Genomic DNA, 20,358 nt, shown 5'->3' with positions numbered 1-20,358 from the left:
TTCCAATAGGCTAGTATTCCATTTTGGGTTGTTCCATTCTGATAGTCCACTTCCATAAATAGAAAGGAAAGATGATATTTCATTGGTGGATTTGGAGAGAGAAGATATTTCATTGGTGGAGAAATGAAGTTAACGGGATTTCCTAAAATTGCGTGTTTTTTGTCTATGAACTATTGGAATGAGACGGAGTTACTATCCCATATTGTCATTGAATCAGAATAATTTCAAATTTTCTTTTCACTTGACCCCACAAAAGTTTATTTTGATTCCAATTCAATTCATAAAATTTGTCACGTCCGCTTCTTCTTGAGGACTTCAAAGTCACTAATAAAGAATCCAACTTTTAGTTCTCTTTCTTATTTTTCTTCCCAGCTAAACCATAAGCAAAAAAAAAAAAAAAAAAAACTATCAATTTTTTTAATGTAAATCTTCTTCTTTTATACTGATTTTAGGAGTCACTTCGTGCACCATTTGACTCGATTTTACTGCGAACAAAACTGTGATCATGCAAGTTTTTTTTTGGTGGTCCGGCAGTTTTTTATTCCAAATCCGGTAGTCGCTAGCGACGTTGGGTACTTGTTGGTAACGGCGGCTCCGTGGTGGTGGTGGCGGTCGATGGTTTGGCTTTAGGGTTTTTAAGCTGTGTTGGATTTTGATAGTTGTTTATGCATAGAGGAGTGGTTGATGGTGGTTATCGTTGGTTCCGATGCCGTCGTTGATGGCGGATCTCCGCTCCCCGCTTCTTTTTTGTTCTCCATGTATAGATCTGGTATCTCACCATATTCTAAAGTAAATTTGTTTAATTTATAGATATGTTTTTTTCTTTATATTTTATTTTTATTTTCAAATCAGATATGAGTTTTTTTTGTACATGTCTTATTTTTGTGGTGGTGGTTGTCACTGGGCGGCGTTTGGCGACAGTGGTGGTGCCGGAAAAAGCCATGCAGCGCCATGTTGCTCAGATAAGTTGATCATTCTTTTGGATCTGGTTTTTTCCCTTCAGATTTGTTTTTTTTGTACTTGATACATGTGTTAATTATTTTTGTTAGTTTTTTTTTATAGATCTGACATTTTCGGGTGGAAATGGCGGATTGTTGCAGTAATGGATGGTAGGCGGTGGGGGACGGCGGTGTTGAACGGGCTGCTTACCAGAGTTTCTTGGTAGTAGTTGTGGTAGGAGTTTAGAAAGGATGAAATAGGGTTGGAAATGGATAAATGTTAGTGTCTGTTTTTGATGAGGGGAAAAAAGGGAAAAAAGATACAGTGTAACAGTAAAATGCTACAGTATGACAGTGGGGAAAGGATGATGCGGTGCAAGTGCATTGGCTTGTAATTTACGTGAATGAGTGTGTAGTATAATAAAATATAATATAATATAATAATATAATATAATAATAATTGTTTTCATCAAAACATCTTCTGCGTCCTTTGAAAAACATACCCACTTGCAAAAACACCTTTTCTATAAACACTTGTTCCATTAGGTAAATTAACAAACAAATTCACCAATTTTTCATTTTTCACCAGTTAGAGGGAGATTGCAAGAGAGATGCTACCTTTTTAGAGAGAGATTATAAGAGAGATGCAAATTTCGTTCTCTCTATTTTTAAAGAAACAAATACAAATAACTTTCAAAAAAACCCTAAATCCAAACACAGCCGCCACTCTTGGTTCTTCTCCTCCGGCCGTTGGTTTCTGCGGAGGTCTGGAGGACCTTTCTAAATCTCCCTTTTAGCTGTAGATTATATAGTCTTTCGCTTTTTTCGTTTTTTTTTTCTTCTCGGTAACTTGTTTGTTCCATTTTTAGGCATCGATTTAAATCGGTAGTTTTAAGTAGCGGGTCTGTCATTTATAATTGTTGGGGGTGCTTACAAGTCGTTATGGTTGTGGAATCATATCAATATATTCTCTCTAGTCTTTGGTTGGTTTTTTTGTTATGCATTTTTAGACATCCATTTAAATCGGGTAGTTTTCGAGTTGTTGGGTTTGTTTACGAGTTCGTTTGATTTCAAGTGGATTCGGAGTGGTTTTTGGTATGGTTTCGTCTGATTTGTGTAATTGTACCGGGTTATTCAGGTGTATACTTCTGATTTCGTTGTTGTTTGGATCAATAATTATACCACTGAAGTAAGATGTGCCTCTGATGAACAACCATATATTAAAGATGTTTGAATTCAGGTCAGGTAATTTCTACTAGCTTATTAGTGAAACAATCATAGTGTTAAGGTTCTAACAGAAGCTCAAATTATTATTAGAACCTCATTCATTGGAATCTTGGAAGATATCAGCCATTTGGTATGCTCATTAGATGTAATGGTGATCTCGTGTATGGTATTTTTTTTGTGATGTTGATCTCGTGGTTTTGTTATGCGAGTATAAATTAAGAAACTACGTTGATGACTTTAGTGATTTGGGTAATGGTTTTGGGTGATTCGGGTAATGGTTGTCGGTGATTCAAGTAGTAGATTTGGGTGGTTTCGGGTTGTTGTATTAGGTGTTGGTTGCCGGTATTTCGTGTTGATGAATTTAGGTCGTTATGGTGGCCAAGATCAAGTCTGAGATTGTTATGGTTGTAATTTCGAGGTTTATTTTCGTGAAATTTAATTGATGGCTTTGGGTTATATCGATGGTTGATTTGAGGGATGAGTTTCATAATCGTGGGTTCTTGTTGATTTTGTGGTTCGGGGGTTCCAGTCAAAACCATGACGAATATAACCGAATTGGACTGTCGGGCCAATTTAGACCGCCAAGCTTTTTGGAAATTAGAATGTTACTGCTATACTTTATTATTTGTTGCTGCATTTCTATTTTTTTATCACTTACTACTTTCATCAGTTCATGAATCTAGATAGATAGATAGATAAAAAAAAAATTCGACTTTGTATATGACAGGTCTGTATTTTTGCATATGGGCAAATTGGCTCAGGCAAAACATACACTATGATGGGCAAAGGAAAGGGGCTCATACCCCGCGCTTTAGAACTTGTTTTTAGCGCGCGTCATTCGTTAGTTGCTCAGGGCGGGATACAGGATGCAGGTTATATATTATTATTATTATTAATTATTAAATTATTAAGTTGAAATGAGGTTACACAGTACTAATAGTTATTCTCATTTTGGAAAATTTTAGGCTTTTATGTTGGAAATATACAATGAACGTATTCGGATCTTTTAGCCGATGGTGATTGCGTGTGATGAATCGGTCCGACATTAGGCACGATAATGATGGCAACGTGCTTATCTCTGGTCTTACAATAGTGGATGTATCCACTATAGAGGCGGTTTTCAATCTTCTTTAGAAAGCTAAAAATAACATTACAAAAAAAGTTATTTTTAGCTTTCTGAAGAAGAGTGGAAACTGCCTCTATAGTGGATACATCCACTATTGTAAGACCAGAGATAAGCACGTTGCCATCATTATCGTGCCTAATGTGAGACCGATTCATCACACGCACATTACCATCGGCTAAAAGATCCCGAATACGTTCATTGTATATTTCCAACATAGAAGCCTAAAATTTTCCAAAATGAGAATATAATTATTAGTACTGTGTAACCTCATTTCAACTTAATAATTTAATAATTAGTAATAATAATATATAACCCGCATCCTGTATTTCCAACCCTGAGCAACTAACGGGAGACACGCGTTAAAAACATGTTCTAAAGCGCGGGGTATGAGCCCCTTTTTATCTTCTTCGCCCATCATAGTGTATGTTTTGCCTGAGCCAGTTTACCCATATGCAAAAATACAGATCTGTCATATACAAAGTCGATTTCTTTTTATCTATCTATCTAGATAATCATGAACTGATGAAAGTAGTAAGTGATAAAAAAAAATAGAAATGCAGCAACAAATAATAAAGTATAGCAGTAACATTCTGATTTCCAAAAAGCTTGGCGGTCAAGATTGGCCCGACAGTCCAATTCGGTTATATTCGTCATGAATTTCATAACCGTTTTACGATTGCAGTTTATCCGCTAGCATTTCTACATCTCACGATGATGCCAAACACTTGGTTAGATTGTGTGATCGAAATTGTTCGGTTTATGGTTTCGGGGATTTTTGTATTGCTTAGGAGTTCATCATGTGAAATGGATATTTATGAGTTTTTTCTACAAGGTAGAATATCTTGAATTGAGCATTTGCACCTGTATATTACATGTCTTTTATATTTATACATCAATAATCTATCTATCTATATTTAGTAAATTCGGCTTTGTTGAAGACCTATAATCTCCGTTAATGAGTAGATACTTGAAAAAAAGAGAATATATAGAATAGGCAGCCTATTCTACTTCATACTAGTTGTAGTAGAGGCTATAATCAAGTTTCAGTTTGCATTGCTTAAATCTTATAGATAATAGTACCTTCTCAAAATATTCGACTAAGAGATGTTAAATGGATATGTAAACAGTCATAAATAATAATACTCCGTGTAAGGAGCACACTTTATTGTGTTAAAAAATGACATGTGAATGTGTGATTAGTCCTTTCTTACATGCTGTTTTAAATCTGTATCATTTGATTCAGTTTTCAATTCCCACGTGTAGGCTTATTGTATGAAATGCTCAGATCTGCAAAAAGAACAGATGCAAAATCAAATTGGAAGGTATGCAACCTTGTACTCATGCTGTTGTTGGTCTTACATTTCACAAACATGAAATTTCACGAGTGCACTTAGGTTATAAGTTAAAGTTGGTCAGATGTGATGATGTCATGCAAGGGTAAGAATATCTAATATAGTTAAATCTTCGATAAGAACTTGTTCTTTAATCCCCCACCATATAAATTCTTATTGTTTGCATTTGCTAAGTTGGACTATGACACTAGAAAGTTCAAGTTGAGTTCTCACAATTGGTTGCAGAAAAATATGCTTTCTTGTCTAAAGTTGTATGTATTCAGCCGTTATTCTTGTTGTGGATCTTTTGATTAATTGCATTATGTTGGCTTTTGGACTTTTTTTTGTTTAATGTATATTATGTGACTCATGAAAAGTTAAGTTATTAGTGGTGTAGTTAACTTGGTTGTTTTTGTTTTTGTTGATTAAATAAATAGCTTACATCTTATTACAAGTTTGTGTATATATTCTATTTGTTCTTCAATTTATATGTGTCTGATGTTTGTTTTTATCAGGTACTGATTATGAACAAAGTGACTGTTAAAATTATGTCATGCTCATGCAAGATGGCAGACATCACAGATGGAGTATCATGTAAGATGTAATAGTTGAACCATTTGTTTTGTGGTGTTTAGTATTAATTAATGTACAATTAATTAATGTTGACCACCCTTTAAGCGGTTGCCACTACGTCATCAACCTACTTATATTCGCCTCTTTTATAACAATCTAGAACACCAAAACATATTATAAACACTTCTACAATTGCTAATTATACCTTTAGCAACATCTTTTAAGTTGGTAGAAATATAAGTCCTATTCATTTTTTATTGTTGGGCAGAGAGCTAATATTTCACTACATTTGACTCTTTTTTTTCTTTCTTCCTTCTATTTTTTAGTGGTGGAAGACATAAACAAGAGAAGACAACCACTTCCTACTATGGATGCGGTCTACTACATTCAGCCTACAAGAGAAAAGTACCACAATTTCTCCTTAATTTTTTTTTACCCTTTTGCAACTCATTGAATTTGAACTATAATACGTAATCCCTAGCTTGGATACTCTCCAGGTTTCTTAAACCTTACTAGGCCGATTTTCGTATCTTCTTATTTATTTATTTCAGGAACTAATCTAGAAACTTATAAAAAATGAACTACCCAAGAATGATTACCCATGTATGAATGATCCAGCTCCCACTTTTCATGGGAGATCACAGTGTGAGTCAGCAAGAATGGCTGATCCTCCATCTGCTGCACCTGCTCATTCAATGAGATCAAGACGAGCAGCAACATGGGCTAGACCCCGAGATTCTGAAGATGGTTACTCTAGGTGTGCATCATTCTACATGTATTTTATTAAATTATTTTATCAATAAAAAAAAGCTATTCTGAGCATTTTTTATTTTTTTTCTATTGCAGTGATTCTGTTCTAAGACATGCATCCAGTGATTTTAAGAAGATGGGTCGGCGTGTTTTTGTTTTCATTGTTGGCGGAGCAACTAGATCAGAGGTAGATTTTCTATTATTTCTAAAAATTTGCATTTTTTTTTTTATGACAAACAATCATGTAGAAACTTATATTACATCCTGCTGTTCTTATCAGTTGCGTGTTACAAGTTAACCACCAAACTGAAGAGAGAAGTTGTGCTGGGTTCATCGAGTCTTGATGATCCAACACACTTCATTACGGTCAGTAACTTGTCTCTTTTTTTTCACTTTATTTATTATTTATTATTAAGTTCATGCTTCAAATAAGAAAGTAAAAACATGAAATTTTTTTTTTTTTTTTTTTTTTTTAATCTTTTATGGTGATATTATTACTGGATGGATGGATATCTTGGGTGGGTCATTTTGCTTTGCTAAATGGACAGACTAATGTATGAACTCTTTCTTTATGTCATATATTTAATTTGCAGAAACTGAAGTTGCTGACTGCAAGCGAACTCTCATTGGATGATCTTGAAATTTAGGGATTCATTTCTGTAGCGAAAAAGCAGTGGTTACATGGTTTTGGGTTTGTAATCATATCATAATATATACAGTAAGCCTCTACTTCCCGTTATTTATTTTACTACATTTATGACTAGTGTGTAATATACGGCCCGGTTAACCATTTTACGTGGTCAGTAACACTCGAACATCTTGTGCTGATCGAAGATGCATTAACTTCATAAAGATGTCCCTCCTCCACCTTTTCTAAGTTTGTATCCTTTTATCAAGTCAAATTGTTCATCAAAAGTATTAGTGTGTGTACACACACACACACACAAACATATATATATATATACACACACACACACACACACACACACACACACACACACACACACACACACACACACACACGGGTATAATCATGGGGGAAGTGATTTTTAGGGGGGAAGGGGGAAGTACATGATCTAGCCGTTGATCTCATCAAAACACCAGTACACGGACACCTCCGCTGAATTTAATTCATTTACATGGACAGGGTAGTTCTGTCATTTTGCGTTATATATATATATATATATATATATATATATATATATATATATATATATATATATATATATATATATATATATATATATAGGGGAGGGATCCACTGAGAACTATTCTACTGTGAGAACCTGAGAACCGATATTCGAGCAAAAAATCAACGCGGCCGAACAATTTTGAATGAAGTCGAACAAAAAATCAAAAGCACAAAATCAACTGAACTTGATTTCGATAGGAGCTTCAGCGGCCTGAACCCTAAACCGTCGTCAGTAGCCGGAATTCGAAACAAATTAACTGATTGGAGAAGTTGAGAGATCGATAAACAAATTAAATTTAGCATCATACACACATATGCTGACTTTGATATGGGTGAATTGGAAACACGAACCAATAAGATCTTCCATCATGGTGGAATTATAAATGAATTCTATTGAACTTTTTACACAATTTAATATTTTAATAATAGTTTAACATTTCGAATTAAATGATTTATGAGCTTTTATACAATACAAGTACACTTATAGACCAAATTGACTTTCATTCGTATAAGCTATTCGGCCAACCATTAAATTGGCCCATTGTACTTCAAAGCTAATTGATTTTCAACCCAGTTGACCTGTTAGAGATCATACATAAGTCACAATCATATGTAAACGAGTAAAATAGCCATCACTAATTACTGCGATGCACTTGTTATATTATCAAAATGCAGTCCTCCGCTACCAAGTCATTGCAAAACATTAAACATCAAAATGTTAACCTTGTGTATCTTTTCATTGCCAGCATCAATGACACGAATTATACCATTGATTCCGCCAGCTACTAACAATGGTGTCCCATCAGCACCCCGCATGCCCAGCTCACAGTGTAGAAAGACTCGTCCTTCTGCAAGTAAAGTAAGTGCTATGCCTAAAAATGGTAAGTTTAAAGATTTTTGAAGGATGAAAATATTTAATTGTGAAGATGAGAAATGCTACAGGGTGGAGGAAACTGTTATCTTGTTAAACTATTTTTCTTCACCATTGATGAATTTGATGTAAAATTGTTGGATTTATTCAATGTTATACAATTGTTTACGTTGAATGTTAACTTCAAAGTGAGCATAGCTATCCTTTTCTATGTAACTTGAAATTTTTTACAGATTTTTCGATAACATTACACCCGAGTAATGATTTAATTTCATTGTACTATTTGTTTGGACTTCAATTAAATGAATCTGTATATAAGTCGATAACATTAGAGACGATAAATGTCTTAAATTCAAAATAATTTACATTTAAACGTATATATTTTATTTTTCAATAACATTACACACGATGAATATTTTAAATTTCACATCTAATGTAAAAATTAGTTGGATTCATTCAATGTTATACAATTGTTTATAGTGAATGTTAGCTTTAAAGTGAGCATGGGTATCATTTTCTATGCAACTTCAAATTGTTTATAGGGTTTTCCGATATCATTACAACCGAGTAATGATTAAAATCTCAATGTGGACTTCCATTAAATGAATCCATGTATATATCGATAACATTACACACGGTAAATGTCTTAAATTCGATAATAATTTATGCTTAAACATATATTATTTTATTATTCAATAACATTACACACGATTAAGGTTCTAAATTTCATAGTATTTTTTATTTGAACATTTAATTGATGAATTCATTTATAAATCTATAACATTACACGCGATGAATGGTTTAAAAGTTTTAATAGTTATTTATATTTACATGTTCTTTTTTATATTTCGTTAACATTACATTTGAGTAATGTTATAAATTTCATTGTAGTTTTTCAATCGTTTTATGTTGTTTCATTTTTATATAATATTACACCTGATTAACATTATAAATTCATTGTATTTTTTTATTTGAATTTCATAGATAAATCCATTTTTTATAATATTACATACGATGAATGTTTTAAATTTCATTGTACTTTTTATTTAATTCTTCATAGATATAGTCATTTATAAATTTATTGCATTACACAAAATGAGAATTTTAGTTTAATAATTATTTGTAGTTAAACGTTGTTTATCATTTTGTTTTTGTCCATATTTAGTATATAGTATAATTACACCCGATTAATGTTTTATATTTCATTGTAATTTTTAATTTTTCTTTTCCATAGATGAAAGCATTTATAAATTAATAACATTATTCATGATCAATGTTTAAATATTAATAATTATTTATATTTACATGCTCTTTTTTATATTTTGATAACATTATATTTGAGTAATGTTTTAAATTTCATTGTATTTTTTGTATTCAATCATTTTATGTTATTTCATTTTTCGATAACATTACACCTGATTAACGTTATAAATTTCATTGTATTTTTTAATTTGAATTTCTTCGATTAATCTACTTTTTATAACATTACATATGGTGAACGTTTTAAATTTCATTATACTTTTTATTTAATTCTTCATAGATATAGTCATTTATAAATTTATTACATTAGGCACCATGAAAGTTTTAATTTAATAACTATTTTTTAACAATTACTTGGAGTTAAATGTTTTTTATAATTTTGTTTTTCGATAACATTACACCCAATTAATGTTTTATATTTCATTGTAATATTAAATTTCTTTTTTATATAGATGAAAGCATTTACAAATCAATAATATTATTCATGATGAATGTTTAAGTCTTAATAATTATTTATATTTACATGTTCTTTTTTATATTTCAATAACATTACACCCCAGTAATGTTAAAATATACAACTGATTTGGTCTCCTGTATTGAGCTGTCAGTATGGACCGAGATGTAACAAAGTATTCACACCTGATGGACTTATAATACTAAACAAACAATAACAATATGGGGTAACTAGACCTAATCGACTTATAACATAAACAAACAATGATTTTACTATGGGTTATAAGTTCATAGAACACACAACAGACTAACGATAACATGTTTGTTTTTTGTAACCACATGAGAGCATTATTTGAGGAGTTTTAGATATACACAAACAATGGCGAAGCTTCGGACAGGAGTGGGCTCCAGCCACCCCAAAAGCTTTTCAACTTAATAGCAATTTTTCTAATATATAGGGACCATATCTAGCAAATATTAAATCTAGCCCCCTCAATTAGTTTTGATTGTAGATCAGTTCTCAAATTAAAAGAAATACTAATCGTGGGCCGACAAACCTACCCCTTCAATTGCTTATCTTTCTTGATTTCCGTAAATCAAATTTGAAAATATATCAAACTGGTTCATATTTTTTTATTATTCAATGTATTAATTATAAATTCCTATATTTTAGTTATCGGCTCTATTTTTGAGTCATCATCGTCGATTTATTGGCATATTAACTGCCGTTTAGAGTCTAAATTGAATTTCAGACAGGTTTTAAAACCCATGGAAATTTGATCATGGCGCCTCAAATTTATTTTAATTTTATTTTACTATATATTTTTTAAAAAAATATCTACTTATTAGCTCCACTTGGAAATAATCTCTTTATCCGTCGAATAGAGAGAGTGATGACTTTCTCTACTTTTGAGAGTGTTTTCACTCTGGGAGGAGAAATGACTTGTTTTTATTCTTGAATGGGGGAAAGATTGTCTACATCTCATATCTCCCATACACCACTCATGTGGTATTGGGTTCTGTTGTTGTTGTGTCCTATATTTTTAGTTCTCGAATGTTATGTACCGTTAATATTATTACTACATATATAATAATTAATATTATTTAATTATTAATTTATTGTTGTTATTTATTATTGTGATACGTTTATAATTATCGATATGCTTTAACAATGATATATGTTGGAACTATTTTCGTCCCCCGAATGTTAAAGTCCAAGCTTCGCCACTGTACACAATGAAGTTGTATAATTAAGATACAAAAAAATCATTACTATCCGTTATTAGTAATACATGATAATGATGTTCTGAATGTAGATGGCTGCAACTTCTCACAAGCAAGTGAAGGTGAAGACGATAACAGAGCAACACCAATAGTAGTTGAATGTAAACACGTTGATGATCTTTGAGCTGCACGAAGAAACACCAGATTGTTAATTTTCTCAATAGAAAATGATAAATAAAAAATAATAAAACACTAACAAGGTGTTAATTTACAATTCCTACTGATGGCAGCCATTTATGTAGATGTAAGACGCACAACTATGAACTCATCATCACAGTTCGATTTAGCTAAAATGAACTCATCATCACTCGCTAATCATGAGTATATCAATGTAGTGTGTGTTTGGAATTGCATATATTCAGCACACACTTTATATATTTAGCTGGAAATAACCTAAACCACACAAGCAGCTATTTGTTTCGAAACACTTGGATTTCAAAAAAGTAGCAACTATTCAAGACTCCATTCGGTAGCTGGAACAAGATCGGTCTACTTCGAATACCATAAACGAAGTAAACTCAAGAATGCTAAACAAATATACCTCATAATTTCCTTCAACAATCACTAAAATGCAGCCATTTATGAAGAAAATGGAAAATAAAAAAGTAACTTTTTAAGAACCTTTATAGAAGGCTGTTCAAAAAACAAATGATTTTGCAACAACTTATAAGCAACATATGGTGTTGACTTAAAATTACTAATTAATCAAATCATACTTACATTCAACTAATGTAATAAGTAATACTGAAGCAATCAAGTATTCAATTCAGAAATAGCTCGATCAATTAGCGAAAAGTAGATACATTGAATCAAAATCAAAATTTAAGTACATGGAAGTCGATAGAATTGCGTTCGGCGTGAAATATTTTCAAAATCAAAATGAATCCCATCGATTTGATTGAAATCTTCATAAACAACACTCAATAATATCTTCATAAACAACATCGAATTCATTAGATACACCTCAATCCATAAGAATACTGAATATAGGCAACAAATAGTAAGATATCTAACACTACACATGACATCGTCTAATTTAGGCAATGATATATTCAACTTGCAACACAGTTAACTAAGCCCATATCAATAACCATAAATACCTACTACAGTAGAGGATGCAATTATATGTTAGTAAGATACTTTACCTATTTCACAACACGCTACAAAAATTTAAGAAAATTCATACATCCCTCACATTGTTTGCACTTATATAGTCAGATATTAGTCATGGAAGAGTTGAGTAACACGCCATTTAAACTGGACTTTTCAGTTTGACTTAAAAATAAGTTTAAGAATATATGATAATGCCCACAACGCTCATACCTCATTATCTGATAAGTTTGACTTTACAGAGGTAGTAACTTTCACGAGTTGAACCAACGAATGAACTCTAGTGCAAAAATAACAAACCAAACTAATCAAATGAATTGTTTATGAATTCTTAGATTTAAACTAACCAGATTCATAACGTAATTTGATGTCAACAGATGGCATAAGAAGGTAGGCAGGCAACACAGGGATGAATTCAGGTGTTGATTCATAAGAAGCTCACAAGAAACTCACTCGTCACTCTTTACTTCAAAATTTTAGTTAAATTCAGGTGGTAGATGAATATTCTTCATTTCAGTTAAAATCAATTCTTTTCTTTCAACTTTTCGGTTGAAATCATTGTAAGCAGAGATTCATTTGAAACGTGTAACTGAAAACCTTAATTTCTGATGTAACAAGAGAACACATGTATCTAACAGCAGATAATAACCCAGTCACAAAAACGATTAAACCATTAGTTAAATCAGCCTAAATTTAATCAAACTACCAAATAATTCAACCTAATTCATCTCAAAAAATGATAATTCATCACAAAAAATGATAATTCAGTCATAAAAAATACGAAAAACTCGCAACGCAAATTTATCAACACAAAATTTTTTTTTTTTTTTTTTGAAAATCAATAGTATGATATGTACCAGATGAAGAAAACGAGACTTTAGATTGCCATTGCGAAGTGATGACAGTTCCCGATCGACGGTGGTGACTCCAAACTTGTTTGAGATTCCGGTAGATTTGAAAGCGATGGTGAATTTGGTAAAATTTGCAGCTAATTTTAGATGATTTCGATTTTGGGATTGAAAACCCTAATTTCAGAATTCACCCGCTATATTTTTGTGGTTACATACTGCGATTAAACTAATTACCAAATTACCATCGTGCCCCTCCGCCCTTTTTTATGTTTTGATCAGATCTAAGGCTCACATTAACTTCCCCCTTCTCTCCTAATTATTACTTCCCTCTTGATTATGACTATATATATATATATATATATATATATATATATATATATATATATAGGGAGATCAAGGGATAAATGAATTTTTTGGGATAAGAAGATAAGTAAAATGAGATTTTTATATCTTTCACATTAAAGCTTCAATTTAAAAAAAAAAAAAATTCCGTGATCTACTGACATTGTGTAGATTCATAATATATTTTTTTTCAAAAGGACCTTAAAATGCATCTGATGCATGTTAACGTGTTTTGAGATTTTTTTGAGTTTTTTTAGGATTTAGCCCGATTTAGAGTTTAGGGGTTACGGTTTTGGGTTTAGGGTTTTCGGGTTTACTCCGTAAACCCTCAACCCTAACCCCTAAATCCTAAACCGTTCATATTAAAACGCGTTCTAAAACCCTAATTTCTAAACCCTAAACATTAATTTCTAAACCCTAAACACTTTTTTTTTAATCAAAAGTCATTTTTTCTTTGTTTTTTGTTAAGATGCATCTGATGCATGAAAGACAGTTAACATGCATCAAACATCGAATAACATGCATCAGATGCATCTTATCGCTCCAGTTAAATTTTTTTTTTTTTTTTTTTGAATCTACACAATGTCAGTAGATCACAGATTTTTTTTTTTTTAAATCTGAGCTGTAGAAAAAAAGATATAAAAATCATAAAATCATTTATCCCCTTATCTCACTTATACCTACTTAGCGCTCGATCTTCTCCCTATATATATATATATATATATATATATATATATATATATATATATATATAGTGGTAGGATCAAGAGGGAAGTAACCATTCGGGAGGAAGCGGGGGAAGCAAAAATTTTTTTTTTTGTTTTTTGAAAAAACTTTGTTCACGACCATTATAGATGAGATGAAAATATGAACATTTAGTAGAGACACTTTGTGATAAATGTTTTTATTTTGGCGGAAAAACGCTCGAAGAAGTAATATATAACAATTATCGTGTTTTTCGAGCGTATTTTGAGGTTTTAGCTATTGGGGTTTAGATATTAGGGTTTAGATATTAGGGTTTATAGGGTTTAGATATTAGGGTTTAGAAATTTAGGGTTTAGGGTTTAGATTTAGGGTTTAGATTTAGGATTTAGATTGAGTTTTTAACACGAACGGTTTAGAGTTTAGGGTTTAGGGTTTAGGGTTTGGTGTTTTGGGTTTATGGAAAAAACCCAAAACACCAAACCCTAAACCCTAAACCCTAAACTCTAAATCGGGCTAAATTTTACTTCACAAAACATGAAGAAAAAAAAGTTCATATTCTTCACGAACAATATTATCTTGAATGTTGTTTTTGTCGATTGTTTTCCCGTCTAAATAATAACATTCATCACGAAGTGTCTCTTCTAAATGTTCATATTTTCGTGTGATCTTGATGCCGGAAAAAAAAATTTTAAAAAAAAAAAACGAATTTTTTTTTTGCTTCCCCCCGCTTCCCCCCGATTGGTTACTTCCCCATTGATCCTGCCCCTATATATATATATGTAATCGCTTTTTTTCACTCTTTTCGACCGAAACCCATTTGATCTTTGACCCAACCCGACCAGTTTGCCAGATATAGTTTTGTGTCACTTATAGTTGTGCTGGTCATGGTTAGTTTTCAGTCAGTTACATGCTTTTTACCGAGTGATTGTCCTTAACTGGTCTTGTGTGGTGTTGATTTTGATGACGGGTAGATTCTTAGATTGTTCAAGTGTAACCATATTTAATTTACTTATCTGAGGTCGTGTATCGAATAGAGTTGTAAGATCGTTAGGAACTAAGGTATTAGTCGTGGAGTCTTTTAGCTGGTCGTGAAGTTATTAGTTAGAGTTATATTTTGGGTTTGTTGTATTACTAGCTTCTTCCTAGCTTTATTTATTTATAAATTATTGCTTTTCAACAAAAAAAAAAAAGAGAAACAAATACAAATAGAGCGAGGGTTCAGTTATTTGATTTATCATCAAATTATTCACCAAATTTATCATCAAATTTGGTGCATTTCGTACGATTAGTTTTCACCTTTTTTTTTTTTTAATTAGGTTTTAATGTAATCATCATATAATTATTGTATAGACTATAGATATTAAGATATAGATGAGTCAACTAGGGTTTAATAAATGTGTGGTTTACCATAGTGAACGATCTTCACCTCTTTCCGTTCTGTTAACAATAGGTCCATTTTGAACTGTTTCAGTTACAGATACTTCAGATTCGGTTAGTTGCAAATTTGAATCATTGTCGACCACCTTTCGACAGCCGTTGCTAATCGATCTTCACGCAACATGTTTCTATGAATTGAAGGTAACAATTTGGTCAGTTGTTGATATATAAGTATGTTTATTTAGTTGCTGATATGATTAAAAATGTGGAAAAAGTATTAATTTTTGGTAATGAGCGTATTCTGCGTGCGCCCATTGCCTGAGAAAAATGTAGTCTTGACCCGTATAAATCCTGAGGTTAGAACATTGCTTGCTTGTATGAGTATTGTCAATCTATTTGCTTTTTTATATATGTATTCTGGTATGTATCTATTACATGCAAAACTAAAAACCTTAAGTTGAGTAGTGATGGAATCAATATATAATATGGTTGCTTTGAGGTTAAAATATAACTCAGTATAAATGTAGTTAAAAGACGAAGGTGTAATGATTAGCATTCTTCTTTATACGTAGTAATTAAAGGTTAGACACGGTGACAGATGATAAATGTAGTAACCATGTGTTTCTGGAAGCAACAACATTCTTTAGCAGGACTTAGGATCCTAATTATAGATAGCTAAAGACGAAAATATTAATGATTATGATGATTAGTCATTTTAGGAGTTAAAAGGGTTTTACTGCAGTAGATTTTAGTCATCTTATTAAATGCCCCACTAATTTTTCATCCTTTGCTTGTGGTCTTGTACGTACTAAGTTTGAAATAGAATTTCATTGACGATGAGATTCTACTTGCATGTTAGTTGAAATTAGGTAATCATGCATCCACATTTGTTTTCACATTAAGACACGTGAGTAATTGTAACATTCATATTTCTTTTTGGTTTTCTTATGAGTTTTATCAAGAATTTATGAAATTAGGGTTATGGGTTACAATAATCAGTGTTATACTTTCTCCTCTAACTTTTGTCTACGAAGGTATAACCGTGGACAAGATTATAAGCACTCACTTGCTTATAACATAAGCAGGTTCACATTCTTACTGGTGTGTCAAGACGTAACCTTTAAAATGTAGACAATATGCTCAATAATTAACACATAATACAGGCAACTAAACCCGATCATATAGTAACTAGCAAGTAAATTGACCAGTTCGATCCATAGGGAGAAGTTTGTTTTAATGATTTTACCACAATTAATTTTTCTAAAAAGAGGGTTTGTATTTGAAGTTGTGTTTTTGTTTAACGAAACAGTAAATAAATATAATGAATAACAGTAATGAGAATGCGGTGTTTACTTCTATGCTTGATAAATGACAGGGATTGTTCTTTTGTAATTAAAAACGGTTATTTCATAGTTACAAGTAATTAGTTTATATCAATTTCACAATATTTATAAACTTAAGAACTATGTTTAATCAACATGATTCTTTCTTGGTTAAATTCACATAAAACCTAGTTTACTAAGATCACTCTAAGTAAACTACACGATTGTAAAACCTAAATGTCATCCAATTACCATCCTATACTCACATATATGTGACTAGATCACTAGGTGTTGAAGTACAAGTTATAGCCTTAGATAAAATCACATAAATCAAGTCATAACTCATATAATTGAACTAGGATATAAAGATAGTTACAACAATGGATTTATTGAAAGAACATGGTGATTTAGATTGATTTAACTAACTAGACCCAATCCGGTTAAACTCACGTAAAACCTAAATTACAACAATCACTTGAAGTAATTTCATAACTATGTTGCTTTGGAACTTATTCAATTACCGAATTAAGTACATAACAAAATCACTTAAGCTTATGCATCTAATCGTCTAGATTACTAGGTGTATTGAAGTATAGATTGTTTTCCTAGTCAATTCACATTAATAGATTTGCAATCTACATAATTGAAGTAATGAACTAAGCAAGCATAACAATGGTTCTGATGGTTGAACTAGATTAATGAATCAATCAAAACATACTTGTAACTATTATAACATCAAAATATAGAACAATTCCAAGCCATAAATCTTACATTGAAGTAAACACACAAGGCTTTTAGCCAAACATAATCATAATAGAACTAATGGAACAGTAGATACAAGTTGAATTCATATTAAAAAGAAGTAAGAACGATAATACCAATTGCGATAAATAACCCTAGCTTAATCTTGATGTTGAAAGAGTGGAGATTGCCTTGTAGCCTTCCTTGAGCCTTGAAAAACGTATATTAACTGAGGGAATTCATAATATTGAAGGTATATTCAGTTTGTGACCAAATGCTCCAATAAATAGGCTAAAAAGTTAGGTATTTTGGTCAGAAATGCATCAGATGCGCCGCATCTGGAAGGGATGCGCCACATCTCTTTACGTTCAGTAGATTCCAGCTCGATTCTGCACTCAGAAGTGTCGGCAGGGGACAGATGCGCCGCATCTGGATCAGATGCGCCGCATCTGGCTTGGATGCGCCGCATCTGGCCTGGATGCGCCGCATCTGGTGCTGTTTGGGCCGTTTCCTGCTGTTTAACTCGTTCAATCTTCGTTTTGACGTCTTTTTCGCTATTGGACTTCATTTATTCACTCACAATGGACTTTTACTAATATATATGAATTACAATACATACTTACAACAATTACATACAAATTGATACAAAATTGGATCGAAATAACAACAATAATCATGTATAATTTTGGCGTTATCACTTACTTTTATGTGATTATTTCTCAACAACTGATAATCAATTTTCTAAAAGGGTGCTTGTTTTGGTTAGTTGTAAAAATAAGGGATAAGCAGAGAGATGCACCTGAAATAAGCAAACCCTAAAAACTCCCTAATAAAAAATCGAGTATTGAGTATTGTACAGTCTGTTCCAGAAATTGAGGTAACCACTTTTGAACAATTCTAAATATGCATGTGAGGATAAGGTTCCTATGTTGCATTTTAGGCTATATAAGGCTTAACTTGTATAGTCAATTTAGGGACTGCTACTCAATCACACCCTATATGTGCTTCTAAAGCCATGTGTATGCATGTCTGATGCTCATGACTTCATTGATGTTGGTTTCCACATATTTCTTTTTTCTTTAGGTAACCTTTACTTCAGAATTATTGCAATTATGTCATGTAGGTTTTGAAGTTAATTGTTTGTCACATTTAATCTACTTATATCTCTTTGTTGGTCATAGGATTTGGTCTTAGATGCTACTTTGTAGAAAAATAAATACTATAACACTGAGACTAACCTACTCTACAAAACACTGAACATACTAGGATAAGTCTTGAATTACTTGTAACGACCCAACCCGTTATCCATCCAAAAACGTGCCATAAATTTTTTTTTTTGTAAGGCAGCGCATCTGGACGGCGTCCAACTTTGAAGGACTGGACGGCGTCCAAGCCTTTTGGACGGCGTCCAAATGAACTAAAATATTCTGATCAGTTTTACAAATACACGCGAGCGAAAAACCCGCTTCCCGACACTTTTAAACCAAAACACTTTCACAATATGTTATAATAATTAAAACTAAGAGTTTTTCACAATAAAACCGAGTTATACAATACCGGGCCCACATCGACCCAAATTACTACAAAGTGACCATTTCGACCCATTTAGTTTAATTCAAAACATAGACCGAGCATGGTGATTGGGGATACGCTACCCAATCCTAATCGAATCCAAAAGCAAGCCTTCTAAAGCAACTACGCGAGTCCACTAGTTCCCACGCTTACCCGAGCCACCGCATCCAAGAAAATCTATAAAAATGTAAACAACGAGAGGGTAAGCTAACGCTTAGTGAGTGAGAATATACTACATACATATATATATTCATAAAATGGACACGCCACACAATAATCAAGTAACGCATACTGGAGCATCCAAGTGTAAAGGCAAGCTAAGCTAAGTATACCGTACGATCACTAAGCAACAAGTTAATAACATCGACAATAAAGTAAGTTCACCAACGACGATGTGAACAACGCCAATAAGCTACACCCGGAGGGTTAGCTACATCACAACAATACGACAATATATATATATATATATATATATATATATATATATATATATATATATATGAACGTCCAAGGTTAACCCCTTAACACAATACCGAAAACCGACAACCAATTACCACATGAAGATTGGCCGAACTACACGAGCCTTAGTAAATCCGCATCCACACGAGACTACTATCTTCATTACTACAACAACATCGAGGTTGGCCGAACTACACGAGCCTTAGTGAATCCGCAACCACACGAGATCACTACCTCAATAAGATGACCGAACTACACGCGTCGTCGTGAATCCACACGTGACTCACTTCTCAGTATCAAAACCCTTTGCCATTGGGGTTGTAGCGACCCGACAAAATCGTCATTGACGGCGCCGTCTACTTAGGTCCCGTTACGTGGTCATAAGTCTTTAAAACAACGTTTGACCAAAAGATATGTCGCATTCATTTCAAATGTAAAGATTGTTCAAAGTTTACAAGAATAGTTCCACCACAAGTTACGATACAAAGTTTTAAGTACAAATGAAACTTATGCGACACAATTTAAAAGTAGCCAAAAGATGCTCCATGTATGCATATATACTCGACATCCAATGCAAGTATCAAAATAATGAGCAGAAGCATGTATCATGTATCGTTCAAGGACCTGAGAAAAACATAGAAATCTGTCAACGAAAACGTTGGTGAAATCATAGGTTTAAGTAAGTAAGTACAAGTGAACCATAAGATTTGCAACAATGAGATAATAGTAATACATTCCAAAAGTTTGTTTCACGAGCACCCAATTATCAATGCTTAACATTCCTTCCATTGAACCCCATCACTTAGTGCTAGAACATACACTGTTTCTCGAAAATATATTTCATTCGTAAACGGTAGCGAACCGTTTGAATGAG

At 32.5% G+C, this 20,358-nt stretch overlaps 1 protein-coding gene across 5 annotated transcripts; it reads left to right on the top strand.

Moving 5' to 3' along the window:
* Positions 1–396: 396 nt before the first annotated feature.
* Positions 397–8,211, top strand: LOC139847279 (SNARE-interacting protein KEULE-like). 5 transcript variants are annotated; one of them, XM_071836951.1, is made up of 11 exons: positions 398–769; positions 922–2,183; positions 3,974–4,123; positions 4,555–4,613; positions 5,138–5,223; positions 5,522–5,600; positions 5,759–5,952; positions 6,042–6,132; positions 6,226–6,311; positions 6,539–6,663; positions 7,884–8,211. In XM_071836951.1, the coding sequence occupies exons 2-9, from the start codon at positions 2,144–2,146 to the stop codon at positions 6,241–6,243; spliced, it is 717 nt and encodes a 238-aa protein (XP_071693052.1). In that variant the 5' UTR covers positions 398–769; positions 922–2,143; the 3' UTR covers positions 6,244–6,311; positions 6,539–6,663; positions 7,884–8,211. The 5 variants fall into 5 exon arrangements, with proteins under 5 accessions (XP_071693057.1, XP_071693052.1, XP_071693054.1 ...); XM_071836953.1 differs by adding an exon at positions 2,256–2,295 and having other exon boundaries at positions 400–2,178; XM_071836954.1 differs by adding an exon at positions 2,256–2,295 and having other exon boundaries at positions 400–2,183.
* Positions 8,212–20,358: the final 12,147 nt, after the last annotated feature.

This window comes from Rutidosis leptorrhynchoides, chromosome 5 (assembly GCF_046630445.1).
Source record: "Rutidosis leptorrhynchoides isolate AG116_Rl617_1_P2 chromosome 5, CSIRO_AGI_Rlap_v1, whole genome shotgun sequence".
Lineage (NCBI taxonomy): Eukaryota > Viridiplantae > Streptophyta > Magnoliopsida > Asterales > Asteraceae > Rutidosis > Rutidosis leptorrhynchoides.
Note: the sequence above shows the minus strand (reverse complement) of the source record. Positions and strands in the feature narration are given on the sequence as shown.